Consider the following 20,517-nt stretch of genomic DNA (forward strand, 5'->3'; position numbering starts at 1 on the left):
GAAGATTATTTTTCTTCTGTTTTTTAGTTTATTACTTCCCTTGTTCTCTGTCAACATGAAACCTGTCCTAGTCTTCTGGTGAGCAGCCACAGTGGACAGGAATGGACATGTGCTGAAAGGAGATCATGGAGGGGGAAAAACAGGCACTGCCCATGGTGGGCACAGGAGAAAAGCCAGCTCATGCCGGCCTGAGCAAGCTGTTAGTGTTCATGCCTCAAATCCTCACCTGAACAATCAGCCAACAGGAAGCAGGAAGGGACCGGCTGACATCTCGTATCTCTGAAAGAGAAAGAGTCAAAGGTCAGACCTCAACTGAGCTGCAGCCTCTCCAAAGGCCCAACACCTCTCACCTCAGTTAACTGTGCCTTTTGAGGGCCAGCAAAGTTCACCAGAGACCACTCCTTCCCTGCCCAAGCAGTGGCCCAGTGAGGAATCTACAGCAGAATTCCCACCACACTGCTGCAGCCCTGTGAGGCTCCAAGCATGGGGAACAGGACCTGTGGTGTGAGCCTCCTGTCCCTCTGCAGGTCAGTCACAGCTTGGCCAGGACATCAGCAGCCACCAAGGGCTTTCTCCCTGGGCTTTTATAGGCTCAGCTTAGTCCCCCTGGTTCAGCCCCGTCCCTATATTTGGAAGGAAGGGATTGACACTCCCGCCTGCTCACCAATTCATGTTCATTTTTTGCCATATACAGTGTGTAAAGAAAGGACTTGATCTTCTCTCCCCATTTTAGTAACTCTGGGATTTTGTAGGCTTTTCTTTGGTGGAAGTTTCCTTTACTGGGAACGTGCTCTCCTGCCAGCTACAACCACAGCCAGCACTTCACTCTCACCAGCATGTCAAACAAGTGATAGCCCAGAAGGGACCTGCTCCACTGCTGCTGCTCACAGAGTGCCTGGGCAGAGCTGCACAGAGGTGAAGGAACACAAACCAGCTCTCTGTGGGGTGGAGAGCAAGGCCATGGGAAGGAAAAAAGAGGATGAGGATTCATGTAGGATCAGTTATGGCAATTCTTGTGGCTTACACCACTGCATGGGTCAGAGAGAACAAGATGAAGGCCATGACTGAAATACAATGTGACAAACATGGCAAATTAGAGACTAATCAGAAAGAACAACACCCAAATCTGGCCAGAGATGGATGGTTCATGAATGTCAAATCATGAATACACTGCACAAGTTTAGCTTTGAATACAGCTTTGGCTGCCCACAGCATTCACTACCCTTGCTGCCAAGAGGAGCTCCAGAAGCCCCGTCACACCATGCTAAGGAGGTTCTCAGACATGTGTGATGGCAATTCCCACAGAAGGATACTGAGAAAGTGGGCTTTAGATGGAGGTCTCCCAGTTCCAAACACACTGTTTTGTTGGTACAGAGCAGCCAGCAATGGCTAGCAGGGCAGCACTTGGCAGAACAGAGGGAGCCTTCACACACAGCTGCAGTGAGCTCCTGGTGCAGGAGAGGAAGGGTCTCCTCCATCCCGAGCCATTCTGGCTGTTCAGATCATCTGTCACTGTTTAGCAAGCCCTGTTTGCTCCCTGCCCTGCATGGACATCCCCCAAGGCTGCAGGACCAGCCTTCCCTCAGCAGAACAAAGCCCACAAGCCTTGTGTGAAGCCAGAAGCCCCCTCCACCCTCCCCAAACAGCTCCTGCCACCTCCCACAGCCCCACTCCGAGCTGGAGCACCCTGGGGCACCTGCAGCTGCTGCCGCAGCACAGGGGATGTCACCCCTTTGGGACAGGGGCTGACCCTGTTTGTGTTGGCCTGAGGGGAGCCGAGCCTGTGGGCTTGCAGCACAGTCACTGTCCCTGGAGTTCTGAAAAACATGTTTCATGTTGCCCTTAATTTCATTTAAGGTCACTAAAAATGGACACCACAGCCACATATCTCATGAACCATGAATTCCTAGAATCCCCCTAAGCCCGGGGGATGAGGAAAAGCTTATTTTAGCACACATCCCTTGTGATCGGCCCTTTGAACTCAGCACAGGGGATGTGCTGCGAGCACAAAGCTGAGGCACACCAGGCCAGTGAGCAGGCTGGGCTTTGTCCTGATACCAGATTGCCACTGTAATGCAGAAAGGACATTTCCTGCTCCCAGGCATGCTCAGGGCAAGAGGACTGGACAGACTGGACCTCACTCACACAATCATTGGGGTTGGAAAAGACCTCCAAGATCAAGTCCACTTCTGACCAGTGCCCACCTTGTCACCCAGCCCAGAGCACTGAGTGCCACATCCAGCTCTTCCTTGGACACCTCCAGGGATGGGGACTCCAAACCTCCCTGGGCAGCTTCTTCTAGTGTTTGACCACCCTTTCAGAGAAGAATTTCCTCCTGGTGCCCAGCCTGAGGCCGTTCCCTCTCCTCCTGTCCCTGTTCCCTGGGAGCAGAGCCCAAGCCCCCCGGCTGTCCCCTCCTGGCAGGAGTTGTGCAGAGCCACAAGGTCTCCCCTGAGCCTCCTGTTCTCCAGGCTGAGCCCTTTCCCAGCTCCCTCAGCCCCTCCTGGAGCTCCAGACCCTTCCCCAGCTCCATCCCCTTCTCTGGACACACTCCAGCCCCTCCATGTCTTCATTGTTATGAGGGACCCAGAGCTGGACAGAGCACTCAGGTGCCTCAGCAGTGCCAGCACAGGGGGTGGTCACTCTCCTGGTCCTGCTGGCCACACCATGGCTGCTGCAGACACAGCTCTTGTTGCCCTTCTTGGCCACACTGCTGGCTAAGTCCCCACAGCCAGCTGTGCAAGCAGAGCAAAGAGAACCCTCAGGCAGTGAGAGCCTCTCCTGGTTTTCTCTGGCTGGTTCAGGTGTCCAGGAGGGAAGAGAGTGCAGGAAAACAAGTGGCACTGAGCAATGACCCACAGCAGCTGCAGGTACATCTGCTGCTCTGTGCTGCCCACATCACTGCACACACAGAGCTGGCCTGAGGTGAAGGTCACAAGGGTGCTGTCACCACAAGCCACATTGCCTTGCAAGGGTCTCTCATCCCATCCTGGGCCTGCCAGGGAGCTTTTACTGCTGCCCTTCATTCAGAAAAGGGCACACTCATAGCTCAATATACCCCTGCAAATTAAAGGTGGATTTACTGGTTGGTGTCTATCTATTTTTGCACTAAGAACTTTGGGAGAACAAGAAGGTTTTGTAAGCTGCAGCTGAGTAAGTTCCCTGGCACGCTGAAGGAACCTGCTTTATTAAACCAGTAATGCACAGCTTAAAACATGGAATGATTTGGCTCTAGCACAGAGACAGGTGCAATCATTCCTGCCCAGGTCTCCCAAGCACAGATCTTCACAGCCACATGCACAACTGATGTAGAGCTGCTAGGAGTCAGGGGCTAGACACTCCACTGCCAGTATATCTTCCTTTAAAAACATCAGTTTCCAATTGAACAAAAACAAACTTTAAAATTCTCTTCTAGGAGGCAATTAGTCAGCTTTTTGCCTTTGCTTTTAGGCCACCAAGCCTAAAAGCAGTCCAGTAAAAGAGGGACTCGTCAGTCATGTCTAAAGTAAGGACTAAAAATGGACACCACATGTAGCACAGACCAGCACATCTGCTTCACTGAGCACAGACTCCCTGCCCCGAGGCTGGGGAGCTCCTGAGCAGCCCCAGCACACACTGCTGGAGGCTCCAGGTGAGAGCACTGCTTCAGCAGCAGGGCTGGAAAGCCTTGGCTGCAATCAGTAACCTCAGCACATCAGGGCAGGCCGTTCCCAGCTCTGACTCCACTCTCTGTGCTTGTTCCACCTGGCTGAAAACACACAGTGATTTACAGAGGTGGTGAAGAGCCCAACTCAATTCTCAGCCTCCAGCTCCATCCTGCAGTTCACGGAAAACCATGTGAGAGCCTTCATTTGTCCCAGATCCTGGCTGGGGGCTGGTGGAAGCACATTTTAGGAATGCCAGGTCGGTCCTGGGACCAGGCAAGTCTGACCAAGTGAGAAAAGGCTCAGAAAATGTAGATATCTTCAAAAGCACTGCAGAAGGGGAGAAAGAGCAACAGCAACTCCATCCACAAATGACCTTGACCCAAGGTGGAGATGAGGAAGGCTTGCTTTCTTCCTCAGGCTGTGAACAAGGATGAAGAGGCTCTGGGTGGCTGCAGCAGGAGGTTGGACTGCAGAACTCCTGAGAGTCCTTCTTATCTGAGTCTTTCCATCATCTGGACTGAAAATGCAACACATTTTCAGTGAGAGCCCTTCTTATCTGTGTCTTTCCATGATCTGGACTGAAAATGCAACGCACAGCTTTTGCAGTTGTTCAAGGTCACAGTCTCTGCACCTCTTCAGGTCCTGATTCTGCCTGTGCTGGTGCTGAGAACACTCCTAAAGCAGCCAAACTTCACTCGTGTGGCTTAAGTGTCACTCATCAGCTGAGCTCCTCCATGGGCTATGCTGGCAGCACATGAGGAATGTGCTGCCTTCCTTGGGAAGACAAATGGAGCCAATCCTCATTCCTCAGACATCTTGTCACTGGTCCCCAGGCTGGGATGGCAGCAGCCCCTCAGAGGAGATGCTGTTTTCCACTGGTATTGCCAGGCCAGGTCTGTGTGAGCACACAGAGCAGAGCTCTGGTTTCGCCTCTGCCAGGACTGTGCCCTGCCCTCCTCCTGTCCCTGGGGTACCCAGGAGTCCCTGCTGGCCTTGGGGAACACAGGTTCACCATGCACAGCCCCAGGCCCTGACAAATCTGCTTCCCAAATGAAACCTGCACTGGTGCAGCTTCCCAAATGAAACCTGTCACCTGAGGCAGCTTCCAGACACCCACCTGGCCCTGCTCAGCCCCAGGAGAGGAGCCCTGTCACAAACCTTCCCTGCCAGAGCTGAGCTCCCTCCCTGTGGGCTGGGCACTGCACCTGGGGATACAGGGAATTTGGGTACCATGAGTGCAGTTTGCCTAATTTCTAATACTGGACCGGAAAAATACTGAATATCCACTGACAGAGCATCTCCAAGAACCCCCAGCACATTCCCTTCCCCTCCCTGACCAACTCTGCCTCCTCCCAGTGAGCACTTAGCACAACCCTTGGGCCTCCTAAACACACAGAAAACACATGTGTGCTCCCTGCTGCCACTGAACAGGGCAGGGAAATCCTAACAGTTGTGTAAACAACACTTTTTTGTTGTTAATAAACAAACAAAACTCCAAATAAAGAAAAAAACAAATGTCACAGAAAAACAAAACCTCACAACCAACCACAACAATAAAAATAAAACTCCTCACTTCCAAAGAAAGTTTCCCCATGGAAAAGCCAAGGGAAAAGTGATGGGCAAGGTCAAATTGGGAGGCTGAGAAAAGCAGGACATCAGTTGCTCCCACTGCCATGAGGCAAGGGACGTGTCACTCCATCTGAAATCTTCCTGGGCCTTGGCCACACTCCCCCCAGTCTGCCATAATCTTCCTGGGTCAGCTGGTTCTGCCTTTCAGGGCACAGAAAAACAAGGTAAAGGACACAACAGAGCTGCCAAAACATTTGGGAGAAGCCAGGAATCCTGTATTTGTCTCCGTGGTCAGCTGCAAATGAGCTTTAGAGAAATCAGTGTAACAGGTGACTCTTCCCAGGTCATGTGCTGATTTTGCAAAGCCTCAGGACAGAGGTTTGCCTTGTCCAAATTCTGCTTTAACTTGGCTCTGCTGTAACACCAATTCTTTCTTCTGAGCAGGTGCTTCTAACTGATTTGTTTTATTTTTACTTACCATTGCTTCATACAATCATGGTTGTCCAGACTGTCCTCTGTGCAGAAAAGGTATTTGGCCCTAAAAAACTGCTGCAATATTTAAAATACAAGCCTGATGTGACAGCAGAGACCTTGAGAAGGGCACACAAAGGCTGTTGTGCAGGGCACAGCCACAGGTTGGTAAGAGATGGGGCAGAGATGGGCCCTGAGGACTCCACAAACAAAAATAAATCACAAGGAATCAAATAAATACAGACCTGAAGGTAAAACCTATGGAAGAGAGCAAGTATGCAATAAATGTAAAAATGCATGAGAGATGTCACTGCTCTGAAACAGGTGAAATTTAATGGTTTTCACAATTTTGCAATGACAGAATTTTTCTATAGGCTTTGCACCTTCCCTTGGATGGGAACGTTCTCTTCCAACCCCACACTCAGGAGAACACCAGTGCTACCTGCAGGAACATCTGTGCTCAGTCCAAGAGCCTCTGGAACTCACACCAAGAACTGCTCTGGTTTGTCTCCTGTGGGCCCTTCTCTGAGGTTCAGCTTAAAAAAGCACATTCAGCTCCTGATGTGCATGACTAGAAATAAATACTGCTTTCTAAAACAGAGGAAAGCAGAGCAAGAAAATGAAGTTTGACCAGGATACAAAGTTCTTATGACATTTTAGTCAAACCTAAGGAAACAAAAATATATATTTCTTATACAAATCAATCTTTATTTTCAAATGCTGCACTGCATAAAATGTATCTGATTGCAAGCCCTGTGCATGGACACAGCCCCCCTTCACCCTCCCCACTTCCCCTAGCACAAGCAGAGCAACTACACACACCATCATCTGCACCAGAAGAAAAAGCTATTTGCATCCCAATTCTCTTTTCCTTATAAGTGAACAGTGTTCACCTGGAAAAACCACCAGAAAAATACATTTCATTTCTGCATTCAGATGAAAAGAACAGGCTTGCTACAGGGCTGGTCCCATGTGGCAGCAGCTGGTGCTTTCAGTGCTCTTCACCTTCTTAACCTGGATAAAGAAGCACTCTTAAGGCTCCCCTGCTTCTAAAAGGGCAGCTGCCTCTCCTAGAAGGCAAAACAGTGCAGAGAAACCAGAGGGCAGAGCTCCTCTGAGAATGCCATGGCCCCATTCAGCAATGGCTTTGCATCAAGCAATGCTCCTGCAGTGGCTGCTGTCCTTGCCAGACCAGCAATTTTTTTTTTTTTTTACCAGCAGTATTTTCCCAGCAACACACACATTCTTTTCAAGTAAAAAGTGCTTTCCATCATTTGCTCCCAGCATTATTTCAGAGAAGTCTCAAAATTTATTCTGTACCCAAGATCTTTTTGGAAATTGTATCCATGGGGAAGGCTCCGTAGAGATTTTTGGTAATGGGAATTTGCAGAAACAAGGATAACCTTTCTTATTTGGAAGGAGACCTGCTTGATGGGATGTTACACTTGTGTGCTTCTGCTTTAACTCCAGTGTCCAATCACAGCCAAACCCACAGGTGACATTCACAGCAATCTTTGAGGACCACCTGCTTTAGGATCTGTATTTTCTCATGTGTGCAGCAATAGAAGATGAAATCTCAGTACTCTTCTTATTCTGGCCATAGTAGTCCACAAAGTCACCATCAGGGCCGAGGAGGTACATGATTATTGTGTGATCCACCTGCAGGAGAGCACAGCGTGGTCAGAGAGCACAACAGAACAGAACACCAGCTCAGAGGGGAAATCAGGGATTGGGATCAGGGCAGGCAGTGGGATACAGGGAAATGTGGGATCAGGAGTGGGGCTACAGGGAAATGCAGGATTGGGATTTGGGATCGGGACCGGCAGTGGAACACAGGGAAATGTGGGATTGGGATTTGGGATCGGGGCAGGCAGAGGGATACAGGGAAATGCGGGATTGGGATTTGGGATCGGGACTGGCAGAGGAATACAGGGAAATGCGGGATTGGGATTTGGGATCGGGACTGGCAGTGGAATACAGGGAAATGCGGGATTGGGATTTGGGATCGGGGCAGGCAGAGGGATGCAGGGACATGCAGGATTGGGATTTGGGATCGGGACTGACAGTGGAATACAGGGAAATGCGGGATTGGGATTTGGGATCGGGACAGGCAGTGGAACACAGGGAAATGCGGGATTGGGATTTGGGATCGGGACAGGCAGTGGAACACAAGGAAATGCGGGATTGGGATTTGGGATCGGGACCGGCAGTGGAACACAGGGAAATGCGGGATTGGGATTTGGGATCGGGGCAGGCAGTGGAACACAGGGAAATGCGGGATTGGGATTTGGGATCGGGACAGGCAGAGGGATACAGGGACATGCGGGACAGGCGCGCCCCCTGCCGGCGCACTGAAGCAGCCTCACCCAGGCACATCCCGGATTTATATCAAAATTTGATTTATATCAAAATTAATTCCACCGCAAATTTATTTAATGACGCTACGAGTGCTGTCGGCACCTAACCGTGACAACATCTTTCTCAGCAAAGACACAGAGTTCTGGCTCTGGAAGCCATGACTGCTCAGGACTGAAATACAACCGTGCTCTGAGTTCAGCTGCATTAGAAATGAGAAATCACAGCAACTTTGGCACACATAGGGAAAGAGGCAGTCAAATGTTACAGATCAGAAAGAAATCCAACCATTGCCAGGCTTGTTAGTCCCTGTGCTACTGTCTGCATTTCTGGGCTTGTTTAGAACACACTTTGGTAAGGTGCTGAGCTTGTAGGAGGGCATTGTGGTTCTGACAGGTGAACATATCACTGCACATGGGACTTCAGTAAAGATCCAATAGCTGGTTTTAAAATGTTCATGCTGCTCTTATCCAGTCTTTCAGTAAGCAAAGGCTGCTTTTACTCACTATGTAATCGTTGTCCTCATCCTTGGGCCCTTCGCTGTAGTACACACGGTATGCTTTAGCCACTTGGTCAATCTGTGCCTTGCTACCAGTCAATCCCACCAGCTTGGGAGAAAATTCTAGATAGAAAGAAGACATGTACACATTTTGGTGAAAAGAATCCCTTCAAGAGGCTCCTTTTTAGTGCTCTGTACTACATGCTATGACACACAGAGGAACAAAGCAGGAATACCTTTGACATATCTGGCAATGGCTTCTTGGTTGTCCCTCTCAGGATCGATGGTAATGAAGAGTGGGGTCAGATTAGGCAAAGATGGAATTCGATCTGTGATGTTAACAGTTATTATTTATTTTAGAAAACCAGGTATCATCTCTCATCTTCCTTCAAACAAGCTCATAGCCATGTAACATCAATCCAAGCCCACTACAATAACTAAAACATTTTGTGCAGTTTTATTTATGTAATTTGTGAAGGAAGCAAGTGCCATGAGATGCAGGGCTCTGTGTCTGTGCTTCCAGACCCTGAACTCCCTTACCAATTTCATCTACCACTGCAATCATTTTCTCCAGCTCATCAGGGCAGATGTCAGGGCAGTGAGTGAAGCCAAAGTAGATCAGCACCCACTGGCCAATGTAGTCCTTGCTGGTCCTGGGCTGTCCCTCGTGGCTGACGAGGGAGAAGGGCCCTCCCAGCAGTGGCTTCCCAATGCCTCGGTTCCGTTCCTTTTCCAGTTCTACAAAACACAAGTGGGAATCAAACACAGCCATGCCACAAGGCACAATGATTCCCAGGCAAGGTGAGTCAGACACTGCTCAGGGTCATGTCAAGATCCACCAACGCCTGTCATGCAGACACCCAACATGCACATGCCTTCCAGAAAGTGTTCCTTTTGGACAAAATGAAATGTATCACTAAATTCCTTTGAAACAATATATTATCTTTCATTGTTACCCAAATGCATTTTTGTTTAAAAAGGGAAAAAATAAAGACAAGTTACCTGGCCTGCTGTGAAACTGCAAAACCAGCATCCATTGAAAACTGAACAATACCCTAAAAGCTGCAATATCTCTGTTTTCAACTGTAAATGCATAAAAAGGAAATGTGTGGGCAGTTGCTGCAGGAGAGGGCAAAGCTCATGGGCCAGCCCACAACACCCAGCTCCGTGTCTGCGCTGCACAGGCTGGCACAGCGTGCGGCCAAACACAACTATTCCAACCTAGGAGCTTTAAAATGCCGAACCTTGAATCGCTTTTAATTTCTGAATTTTTTCTGCAGCACTTCCATAAACATAGGCAGGCCAAACACGACTATTCCATCCTAGGAACTTTAAAACGCTGAACCTTTAATCGCTTTTAATTTTTTAAATTTTCCTGCGGCACTTCCGTAAACCCAGGCACGGAGCGGCCGTGTGGAAAGCGGTACAGTGACGATGCCCAGGCAGGTAAAATACATGTGAATGCAAAACCAACAAACCCTTCATGTGAACACGAAACGCGCCATCCCTGGTGTAAGAATCCGTGTCTGGACGGGCTGATCGTGTCCAATCCGGCTAGCTATGGACCCCAGCCCACAGGATCATACATGGACAAAAGGGAAATAGAGCAATCCAACACCCCGGCATTCCTCCCGCACCCCGCACTCACTCTCCTCCTTCTGCCGCTTCATCAGCTTCATGCCGGCCAGCAGCCCCCCGCCCAGCACCACGGTGGCCGCCAGCGACCGCCACGACACGAGCTGCGGGGGACAAGGTTGGTGACTGATCGGGGCACGGCCCGGCACGGCACGGCCCGACACGGCCCGCGCTCCCTCCGTCCGTCCTTCCCTCACTCACTCACCCGCTTCTGCGCGCCCGCCCGCGGCCCGCGGCCCGGCGGCAGCTCTGACAGCGGGCGGCTGCGGGGTGCGGACAGCACCGTCCAGCCCCGCACGGCCGGGCCCGGCAGCGGCCACAGCCCCGCGCCCGCCGGCAGCCGCCACAGCCGCGCCGACCCCGCCATGTTCCCGCCGGCCGCGCCACCCCTTCCGGCCCGCCCGAAGCCGCCATGCAGGCTGCGCCGCGCCTCGCCTTCGGGGTCATCGCTGACATCCAGTTCGCCGACGCGGAGGACGGGTACGACTTCGGCGGCTGCCGGCGGCGCTACTACCGGCACAGCCTGCGCTTGCTGCGGGAGGCGGTGTGGGAGTGGGCCGCCGAGAGCCCGCCGATAAACTTCGTGCTGCAGCTGGGCGACAGCATCGACGGGCAGAACGCCCGGCGCGGCGAGGCCGAGAGCGCCTTGAAGCAGGTGCTGGAGGTGCTGGGGCAGCTCTCGGTGCCCGTGCACCACGCGTGGGGCAACCACGAGCTCTACAACTTCAGCCGGGCGCGGCTGGTGCACACCGGGCTGTACAGCCGGCCCGCGGGGGGCTCGGACGGGCCCGCGGACAGGGAGTGCCACGCGTATCACTGCAGCCTGGCCCCGCGGCTCCGCCTCGTCGTGCTCGACAGCTACGACATCAGCACCCTGGGCAGTGACCCCGGCAGCCCCCGCTACCAGGAGTCCCTGCGGGTGCTGCGGGAGAAGAACACCAACGATGATCTCAACAACCCCGAAGGTACCTCCGGCTTGGCAGGGGCGCGGGCGGCCGAAGCTTCGCTGTCCGGAGCTGCCGGTGCTGACAGCGGGATGCCCGGGGCTCACAAGGATGTGCCTCTTTGCTGCCCACTCCCTGCCGTCAGTGCGGGCCCAGGAGATGCTCCCCTGTAGCCTGGTGCTGTGCTCTGTGCCCTGCAGTACCGGGGAGGCGGCTGGTGCAGGGCACCGAGTTGTGCCCACCCTGCCCCATGCCAGGGGGAAACCCAACAGTGGAAACCCTGTTTGGGTACTGTGACCCAAACTCCCAAAACCACTAACGAATAATCTTCTTTTTGCAAAGGTGATGGAGTTCTGATCCAGGAAGTGCAAAAATCCCCAAAGGTTCTGAGAGTAAACCAACCATCAGCACATTTGCATAAGGCAAATAGAGGAACCAGGGGAGGTGTATGCATTTGTGCCTAACCTTCTTCTTCATTGCAGGGCTCAAAGAACCTAATTTTGTAGCATTTAATGGAGGATTTAGCCAAGCCCAGCTGAACTGGTTTGATGAAGTCCTCAAGTTCTCTGATGAAAACCAAGAAAAAGTTATAGTTATGGGTAGGTAGATATGGAGGGGGATAAATAGACAATCAGAATGGTTATAGGATAATATATATTCAGGATAATAATGAAAACTCGTGACTCCTTCCAGAGTTTTGACACAGCTTGGCCCTGATTGGCCAATAAGTCAAAACAATTCACATGAAACTAACGAAACAACCACCTGTGGGTAAACAATCTCCAAACACATTTCAAAGGAGCAAAACAGAGGAGAAGCAAATTAGATAATTGTTGTTGTAATTTTTCTCTGAGGCTTCTAAGCTTCCCAGGAGAAAATCCTGGGTGAAGGGATTTTTCATAAAATATGAATGCCACGCTCAATGAGATGGCTGAACTTCCCATCAATGAGGCAGATTTATTACAGTTTAACTCTCTTTATTTCTTCCCCTCTGGACTGCAGCTCACGTGCCCATCCATCCCTGTGCTTCCAATGGGGTTTGCCTGGCCTGGAATTACGAGGCCGCCCTGTCAGTGATACACACACACAGGTGTGTGGTCTGTGTGCTCGCAGGGCACCTGCACGACGGCGCCTACTGCCAGGACCTGCACGGAGTTCATCACCTCACCCTGGAGGGGCTCATCGAGACCCCCCCCGACAGCAACGCCTTTGCAACTGTTCATGTCTATGAAGATAAAATGGTGCTGAAGGGAAGGGGCAGAATTCCTGACAGAGTTATGCACTTCTGAAACACCAGGCAAAGACACTGTTCTTCTGCAGGAAGGACTTGGATGAAAAATGGACAAAAATGTAGGAGATTCAGCTGTTTGCTTTTAGAAAGCTGTGCTTGGCTGATCCTTATTGCTTTAGCTCAGGCGTTCTTCTCTTGGATACAGAATTTTAGAAACTGTTTCTGTAAGAGAGCACCTGACTTCTTTTTGGAGAATAGAGAAGGACAGTAATTTAAATTAATATACTGGAATGCAGAATGTTGAATTCCAACACCCAATCCAGACTGGATTGCTACTGTGAAAAGATGCAAACCATATAACAAATATTGCTCAAAAAAAGCTCCTAATGCTGTTCTCTAAGACTGGATTGCTACTGTGAAAAGATGCAAACCATATAACAAATATTGCTCAAAAAAAAGCCCTAGTGCTGTTCTCTCAGTGAGCATTAAAGCATGCAGAGTTGTACCTGCCCATCCACATCTCTATTTATTTATTTTCTGTGAACATTACAGTGAGGTCTCATGTCTGGCAGAATATATCCAGCCTGTAGCCTAATTCAGTCTTCCAAGTTTGCTTTAAAAGACTAAAGTAATCCTCAGAGAAAGCTGAGACCATCTGTGCTGCACCATGGAATGCTGCAGATGGCTCAGGCTGTGCTGTGTGTGCACAGCTGGGATCACCTGCAGCAGTGCTGAGAGTGAGCTCTGACACCCATCTAAATAAAAGTGTTGTGTGTTACACCTGGAGCTGTCCTGGCTCTGTCCCAGCCAGATCCTGAGTCCATTTTATCCACCTGTGCTTCTTTCTCCAGGATGAACAGTGGGACGTGCTTGCTGCTGCAGGGCTACTGTGTGGGTCCTGCTTTCCAAGAAAAATGAGGTGAGCTGCAGAGTTGGGACAGTGCCCACATCCGCTGTGGCAGGCTTGAATATGCATCTCCCAGAAAATAAAAGATAGGGAGGCTTTCATTGAGTTTTCTTATAAAAAATAATGTTTATTATTCAGTAAAACCAGTGACTTTCAGTTAATAGTAAAAATATTTTTTCAGATATATTCTACATGTGATCTTAGCACAGAACAAATACAGACTGCTCAATTTTTCAAAAAGTCTGAAATAGGTTATCCAGGCACATTATTGAAAGTTCTATGGCTGTAAATAGTCATTTATTAAAACAGTATTTGCTCTATTTGTTCCTTACATTACAGAATAGATTTCCCAAACTATGAGGTGATTGGAGAGTAATACAGGGCTACAGTGATATCCTGAATATACCATCAGAACAGACATTAGATCAATGGTGTTTGGAAAATGTAAGAAGCAGCAAGGTGAATAGTTTCTGTAGAAAAATTCCCCACTCAGCTTTGACAGTGTTCCTCAACATTTTACCAAATCTCAGCTGGCACTGCTGGAAGCAGACAGGCATTCTTGGGTGCTATCAAACTGACACCCACCTTTCATTAAGCACCAAAACCAAAGGCAAATAAGGTCAGCATAGTCACTGCAGACTTTCTCCCATCCCATTAAATCACAGTTTTGCAGTGTGTTGGCCAAGACTCTCGCACGTCTTTGTTCACATAAATGTACAGCCACGAAACAAAGGGGAACAGGGCAACAACAACTGCAGCAACCAAACGAGCTCCTCCCAGGGGACTCCTGTAACAGAACAAATCCAACAGAGCTGCTTCAAATCACTGAATCTTTGAGGCTGGAAAAGACCTCCATGATCATCAGGTCCAACTTTGCATACCACCACACCCACCAAACCCTACAGTGTAGTGCCACATCCAGTGATTTTTTTGTGAACACTTCCAAGGAATGGTGACTCCACCACCTCCATGAGCAGCCTGTGCCAATGTCTGACCTCTCTTTCAGTGAAGGAATTTTCCCTAGAATCTAATCTCAGCCTCCCCTGGCACAGCTTGAGGCTGTTTCAAGTGGTCCTGTCACTGTTCCCTGGAAGCAGAGCCTCACCCCTACCAGGCTGCACCCTCCTGTCAGAGAGTTTTAGACTGAAAAGCTCCCCCCTGAGCCTCCTTTTCTGCAGACTGAGCCACCCCAGCTCCCCTGGTGACTCCTGGTGTTCCAGACCCTTCCCCAACTCTGTTCCCTTCACTTCCAGTCCCTCAAAGTCCTTTTTGAAGTGAGGTGCTCAAACCAGACCCCAGGATTGGAGGTGCCTCAGCAGTGCCAGCACAGGGGACAAGCACTGACCACAGGGGTCATGCTGACCACACCATGATGGGACAGCCCAGGATGTCCCTGCCCACTGCTGCAGCCACCACGTAACAATCACATCAGCCTGCAGCTGGGAAGAGCAGAGAGCCCTTGCCCAATTTAATGGGGCTCCTATGGATGTATCACCAGTCTTTTCTGGGGAGGCACAAAGAATTTTCAGACAACTCAGGTTACAGAAACTAGTTGGAATTAAATAAAGCAACTTAAGTAATGGGAAAATTCCCCTATGATGGCAGGGGGACAAAAAAAAGTGCTTCATGTAGCCTTACATTCCCCCCTGACCCAAATTTATCTGTGCAAGATCCTCCAGGCTGCTACTGCTTGGGCATCTGGAAGGTTCAGAGGGTCACATGAAACAGCAAAACAAGCTGCCAAAATCAGCTGTGTGTTTTCAAGGAGCTAGTCACTAAATGTGAACATTGGAATGCATTATAAAAAAAGAGAAAATAAAACTTACTTTGCTGAACTGCGACAAAGACTCATCCATATTGTAATAATCACCAGACCAAACAATTCTCTAAAAAGCCAAACAAAAAACAGATCAGAAAATAATACAAACAGATGTTTAAGTTCCTACAATACAAATTTTGCCTCCAAAACAGTAGTGGCTGCTCCTTTGGAGTAGTTACTAGAATTATGAAGGTATTTACAAAGAGTAACTTTGCTTCACACCACAAATCTACAAATCGACATGACAGCTAAACAGCTGCAGAAATTCCTGCCTCCACATTTTGTTCTACTGCTGGATTTATATTCCATAGTACATTTTTCTCATTAACACAGGCAAAGCAGGCACATTTCTCTCATTGAAACAGAGCAAAGCAACATCCCAGTTTTCCAGACTGTGATTAGGTACAGAAGTAGCTGCCAGGGCTTCACTTCAGTACTTTACAAGCACCTACTTTTTACACACCTCAATGTCCAGGTGAGAAATTCTCCCTTGTCCTCAATCCCTTGGAGGACTCAGCAGCCCATGCCAGATAAACATGAATTTGGTATCGCCTCAAGAGTTCCTAAAACATTACCACTCCTTCAGATCCAGGAAAAGAGCACAAAGCTGTTTCACTGCACTTGTGCCCTGGTGTCTGAAAGCCAGACAAGTAAATCCAACTGCTACAATCAGGGAGGCAATGACTGTTCCCTTCCCTGTGCCCAAGCAGTCACTGGTTTGGAGCATTATGGTCCCTCCTCTTTGGTCTGATTCCTCTGGACCAACAGCTCTCACTGCAACAGCCCAGGAAATAAAGTTTTGGAAGGTGACACCAGGAGGAGATGGCCTGGTGAGTTGGATTTGGGCAGGGGCATATAAAACCCACTGCTTACCTGCCTTCCTCTTCATGAAAAATGTTTCCTTGAGCATAAGCAAACAAAGAGCAAGCCAAGGCAATGGTCCCAACAACACAGCCAGCAGAATGAAGGTCACAGAGATTCCTCCAAACACCATTGTCTGCAGAAAAAAACAGACTGTCAACCACTATCATGAAGAATGAAGTAAACCCATCTGGGTCTTCCACAGACCTGAATGGCAAATACCCCTTGGTGAATTTACATAAACATGAAGTTTTACAGAAGTTGTGCTATTATAATCTTTATTTTCCACAGATCTGGGCACAAGGAAAACCCTAACTATGAGTTTAACATGCAGATTCTATTGAACAGCTAAAACCTCCCCAGCAATATTCAAGACTCATGAGTTCTGAACTTAGGAATGCTGCTACTTTATGTGCTTAAGGTGGCCAGAATGCCAAGAGACTGCAATAGTGTAATTTGTGAAATACCATGCACTCCTGAAGGTTTTCTTTTTTAAGTGTGATTTTAGTTTATTCAGCATAAGTATTCATCCAGAACAGATGCAGTTACTTTATATATTTTATGTATATAAAATGGCTTTTAAAAAATTATTTCCACTGAATTAAAATACAAAAATCTTAAATACAAAAATCTTAACTATGTTCTGAAGACTTGAAACAAATCTCATCTGAATGATCCTCTGAACTGCTCTTGGCCCCACAACACACACCTTTGGAAACACAGCCTTTGAATGTTCCTGCCCATGGCTCTGTGGGGCAGATGCAATACCTGGCACTGAACAAGACCTTTAGCACTTTCATGGGACTGTGCAAAGCTCAGCTGCTTTTGCATGAGGTAGATAAACAAAAACAGATTTACAACAATGAAACAAAGTCAATTGATAAGGTCAGCACAGAGCCAGGTTCAGAGCATGCTCCCAGGTGTTCTAGAAGGCTTTAAGCTGGAACTGGGGTGCAAAGGCAGGCCCATCCCAGCAACTGGGTTTTCTGCTGGGCTCCTCTCCTCACCTGCAGCCACCAGCACTAAAGCAATGACCAGCTTCTCTAGAAATAGGTTCTGAACCTTTTTGCCCTCAGAAGGTAGTAGAATGTGTTTCTACACCGCCTGATTTTAATCTGTGACTCAACTTAAAAAGAAAAAAAAAAGCAAAACCTTTTGAGGGCAAAATCTGAGCAGAGCCTGTTTTGCACACCAGTATCATACCTGTTATTGAAGGGTTGATGCTGACAAGCAGTGTCAGGGCAGCTGGCACTAAGTAGACAACCTGTTAATGACATAAATCCACTCGGTATTAAAACTTAGCAAGCTCAGGAAGCAGAAGTGCCCAGCCACAGCAGCACTCTTCCCCTTTGCACAGTTTGTCAGAGGCACAGAGCACATCTCAGTCCCTCGCCCTCCAGCATGCCCTGGCATTGCTGGTGCCCATCTTCACCATCACCACCCAAAATCCCAGGCCATCAGCCCACAGCCAGCCCTTGCTCCTGCCTTACAGAATACTGACCAAGCACTGCAGAGCCCCTTCCCTGAATCCTGACCCTCCCCAGACCCTCCACCCGCGCTGGGGCGTTTTGTCCCCTTTGGTGCCGCTGTCAGCGGGGCTCACACACCGCAGGGCACGCAGCAGCCCCTGTCGCACACACAGCCTGTCCCTGTCACCCGCAGTGCCCAGCCCAGGCAATGCTCAGTGCCCGAGGCAGGGCGGGCACCGGAGCGGGGTCGCTCCCGTTCCTCGGCGGCTCCCGCTGGAGACCCAAGGCGAGCCCAGGGCCACGGGCACAGCGGGGCAGGAGCAGCGGGAGCGGCTCGGGGTGCTCTGCACAGGCAAGCGATGCTCTGCAGGGCCAGATCTGGGGTGAAACAAGGCAGATCCTGGAAGCACGGTGGGATTCCAGCCGTCGCTGCAGTACAGACATCGCTTTCCCGGCTCTGCCCGCTCCTCAGCTGGGAGCAGGGACGTTTCCTCCGGCAGCCCCGCATCGGACGGGCCGTAGCGGAGCGGGGCTGGGACCTCTGGGCAGGAGGTGCCGAAGGGGACGGGAAGGGAAGGGCGGCCCGTACTCACCGTCCACAGCCCCGCGTCGGGGTCGTTCACCTGCAGCGGGAGGCGCGCACTGAGACCCCGCAGCCCCCGGCCTGGCCGGGGCCGCGCTCCGCCGGAGGGGAGCGGAGGGGACGGGAGGGGAGCCCCGGCCTCACCTGCACGGCGGCCGCCAGCCCGAAGAAGGCGGCCATGAGGAGATTGCAGAGCCGCCACAGCCGCGCCGCCATGGCCGGGGCGGGACAGAAGGGACGGACAGAGGGACGGACAGAGGGACGGACAGAGGGACGGACAGAGGGACGGACAGAGGGGCGGGACGCGGGCGGGCCACGGCCCCGATCCCGATCCCAGGGCCGATCCCGATTCCGATCCCCCATCCCAATCCCGATCTCCCATCCCGATCCCCAATCCCGATCCCCGATTCCGATCCCGATCCCCGCCCTGATCCCGATCCCCCATCCCGATCCTCGCCCCGATCCCCATCCCCGATTCCCGATCCTGCTACTGATCCCGATCCCGACCCCAATACCCATCCCCAATTCCCATCCCCATCCCGGCCCCAGTCCCGATTCCGAACCCGGCCCCGACCCCCATCCCCGACCCCCATTCCCCGATCCCCATCAACATCCCCATTCCCATCCCGGCCCTGATCCCCATCAACATCCCCATCCCAATCCCAATCCCTATCCCCATCCCCATATCCATCCCGATCCCAATCCCGCTCCCGATCCCAATCCCGGCCCCGATCCCGATCTCGGGCAGCACTGCAATATTTCAAGGATGAGCAGGCCCTGGCACAGGGTGCCCAGAGCAGCTGAGGCTGACCCTGGATCCCCAAGGCCAGGTTGAACAGGGCTTGGAGCAGCCTGGGACAGTGGGAGGTGCTCCTGCCATGGCAGGAGGCTAAATGAGATGGGTTTTAAAACAGCTTCCAACCCAAACCACTTTGTGATTTTTGTAATGGTTCAGAAATAGTTTTGTGTTCAAGAGATTCAGTCATTTTGTGAAGTCTGGAGAACCAAAAAGGATATTGTTCAGAAGAATAGCATTGTGCCATTGTTCTCTGATTATTTATGATGAAAAGTGATAATAAGTGATGAATTGAAAGTGGGTCCTGTAGAAATGTGATATTTACCAAAACCAAGCCTCTGTGAGATCATGTCTCCCAGCAATTTCATACAGTTTCCTCAGCACCCAACAGAATCAGGTCTTGCTGAATTGTTGTGTGGAGGACATGTAAACGTGCTCACATTTGTGGAGAGGATTCATTCTCATCTTATTTTTAACTGAGTCTTTCCTTGAGCAGGTTACAAGAGATGAAATTACTGCATTTAAAGCCACAGAGAAGCAAGAGTTGTCTTTGTGAGAGTCCCTATCCCTCACCTCAAAAAAAAAGCAGAACTCTAGTAATAAATCACCTTCATGCCTTGTTTCCAGGTCAAAGATAGGCTCTTGAATGTATTTTCTAACAGAGGGGAAGTAATTTCAGGCTAGAAAATGAAAATGTCATGGATTAAAAAGCAACAGTGTTGATAAAAGTGTAAGAAGAATGTAAGAGCATGACTTTCATTAGCATAATAATTATTAGCATAATATGATAGGAAAATAAAAGCAGCCAAGCTTTTCAGGCACACCAGTTCTTTGTGTGGGAAACAAAATTATGAGTCACTGCCCATTTTTTCCGACCATACTAGCTGATCTTCAATATGAAAATTAATCTGTGATGAATCTTTGGATCTTTAATTTGTCTGATCACAAGCTATTGTGCAAATTTGCACAGCCCACCTAGTTTCTGTCATGGCTGGGCTGCTCCTTGACATCTCATGGGCTGCACAGTCAGGAGGGAAGAGAGAGCAGATGGGAGAAGCTGATGGAGACTGGGAAGGAAGCAGAGGAACAGCTGCGCAGACACATCCAGGGCCCTGTGTGGTGTGGGACAGGACTCTGCTGAGGGGAAGGGAGGGCTGGGCTGGCAGAAAGCAGCTTCTAATGGGCACTTGGGAGGCATGGCATGGAAGGCTTGGCAATCCTTGAATCCAAAGTTCAGTGACACAAGAGCAAGGGAAGGCAAAAGGCCCCTCTGTCTCTCCTGAGGATATGGTTGGAAGGAGGGATTGGTTTAGCAACTGTGGTGTTCTTTATTGCTCTAATTCACAGAATCACAGGACATTCTGAGCTGGAAGGAACCCATAAGGATCATGGAGTCCAGCTCTTGAGTGGATGGCCCATACAGGGATCACACCCACAACCTTCATGTCAGCATCATGCTCTGGCCAGTTGAGCTAAATAGGATTCAAAAGCAATCAGGCTGTAACACGTCTTAGAAATAAAAACGTCTTTCAGTGCTGGGTGCGCTTATCGCAAAGAAAAGGTCGGGGCTGTTCCCTTTAAAGCTTTACCAGCTATCCTGAGCCAGCACTTCCTCCGGCACCCGCTGCAGAACACAGCAGGCTGTGTCGGCAGGAGGCAATACTGACTTCTCCCATGAGAGGGAGGCCAAGAACATTCAGTATCCTTGAGTGGAACTTGAGCTACTTGTTC

At 50.1% G+C, this 20,517-nt stretch overlaps 3 protein-coding genes across 3 annotated transcripts; 1 reads left to right on the forward strand and 2 right to left on the reverse strand.

Moving 5' to 3' along the window:
- Window positions 1–6,110: 6,110 nt before the first annotated feature.
- On the reverse strand, window positions 6,111–10,543 carry LOC131566154 (protein SCO1 homolog, mitochondrial). Its single transcript, XM_058817364.1, has 6 exons — window positions 10,382–10,543; window positions 10,190–10,280; window positions 9,082–9,279; window positions 8,778–8,870; window positions 8,549–8,664; window positions 6,111–7,346 (listed from the first exon to the last, which is right to left on the reverse strand). Exons 1-6 carry the CDS (start codon window positions 10,541–10,543, stop codon window positions 7,218–7,220), a joined length of 789 nt encoding a protein of 262 aa, XP_058673347.1. The 3' UTR covers window positions 6,111–7,217.
- Window positions 10,544–10,582: 39 nt separating this feature from the next.
- Window positions 10,583–13,099, forward strand: ADPRM (ADP-ribose/CDP-alcohol diphosphatase, manganese dependent). Its single transcript, XM_058817395.1, has 3 exons — window positions 10,583–11,141; window positions 11,603–11,719; window positions 12,123–13,099. Exons 1-3 carry the CDS (start codon window positions 10,589–10,591, stop codon window positions 12,407–12,409), a joined length of 957 nt encoding a protein of 318 aa, XP_058673378.1. The 5' UTR covers window positions 10,583–10,588; the 3' UTR covers window positions 12,410–13,099.
- Window positions 13,100–13,533: 434 nt separating this feature from the next.
- On the reverse strand, window positions 13,534–18,206 carry TMEM220 (transmembrane protein 220). The gene is made up of 6 exons (XM_058817457.1): window positions 18,135–18,206; window positions 18,001–18,030; window positions 17,142–17,202; window positions 15,951–16,074; window positions 15,085–15,144; window positions 13,534–14,045 (listed from the first exon to the last, which is right to left on the reverse strand). The coding sequence occupies exons 1-6, from the start codon at window positions 18,204–18,206 to the stop codon at window positions 13,913–13,915; spliced, it is 480 nt and encodes a 159-aa protein (XP_058673440.1). The 3' UTR covers window positions 13,534–13,912.
- Between the last annotated feature and the right edge of the window lie 2,311 nt (window positions 18,207–20,517).

This window comes from Ammospiza caudacuta, chromosome 19 (assembly GCF_027887145.1).
Source record: "Ammospiza caudacuta isolate bAmmCau1 chromosome 19, bAmmCau1.pri, whole genome shotgun sequence".
Taxonomy (NCBI): domain Eukaryota; kingdom Metazoa; phylum Chordata; class Aves; order Passeriformes; family Passerellidae; genus Ammospiza; species Ammospiza caudacuta.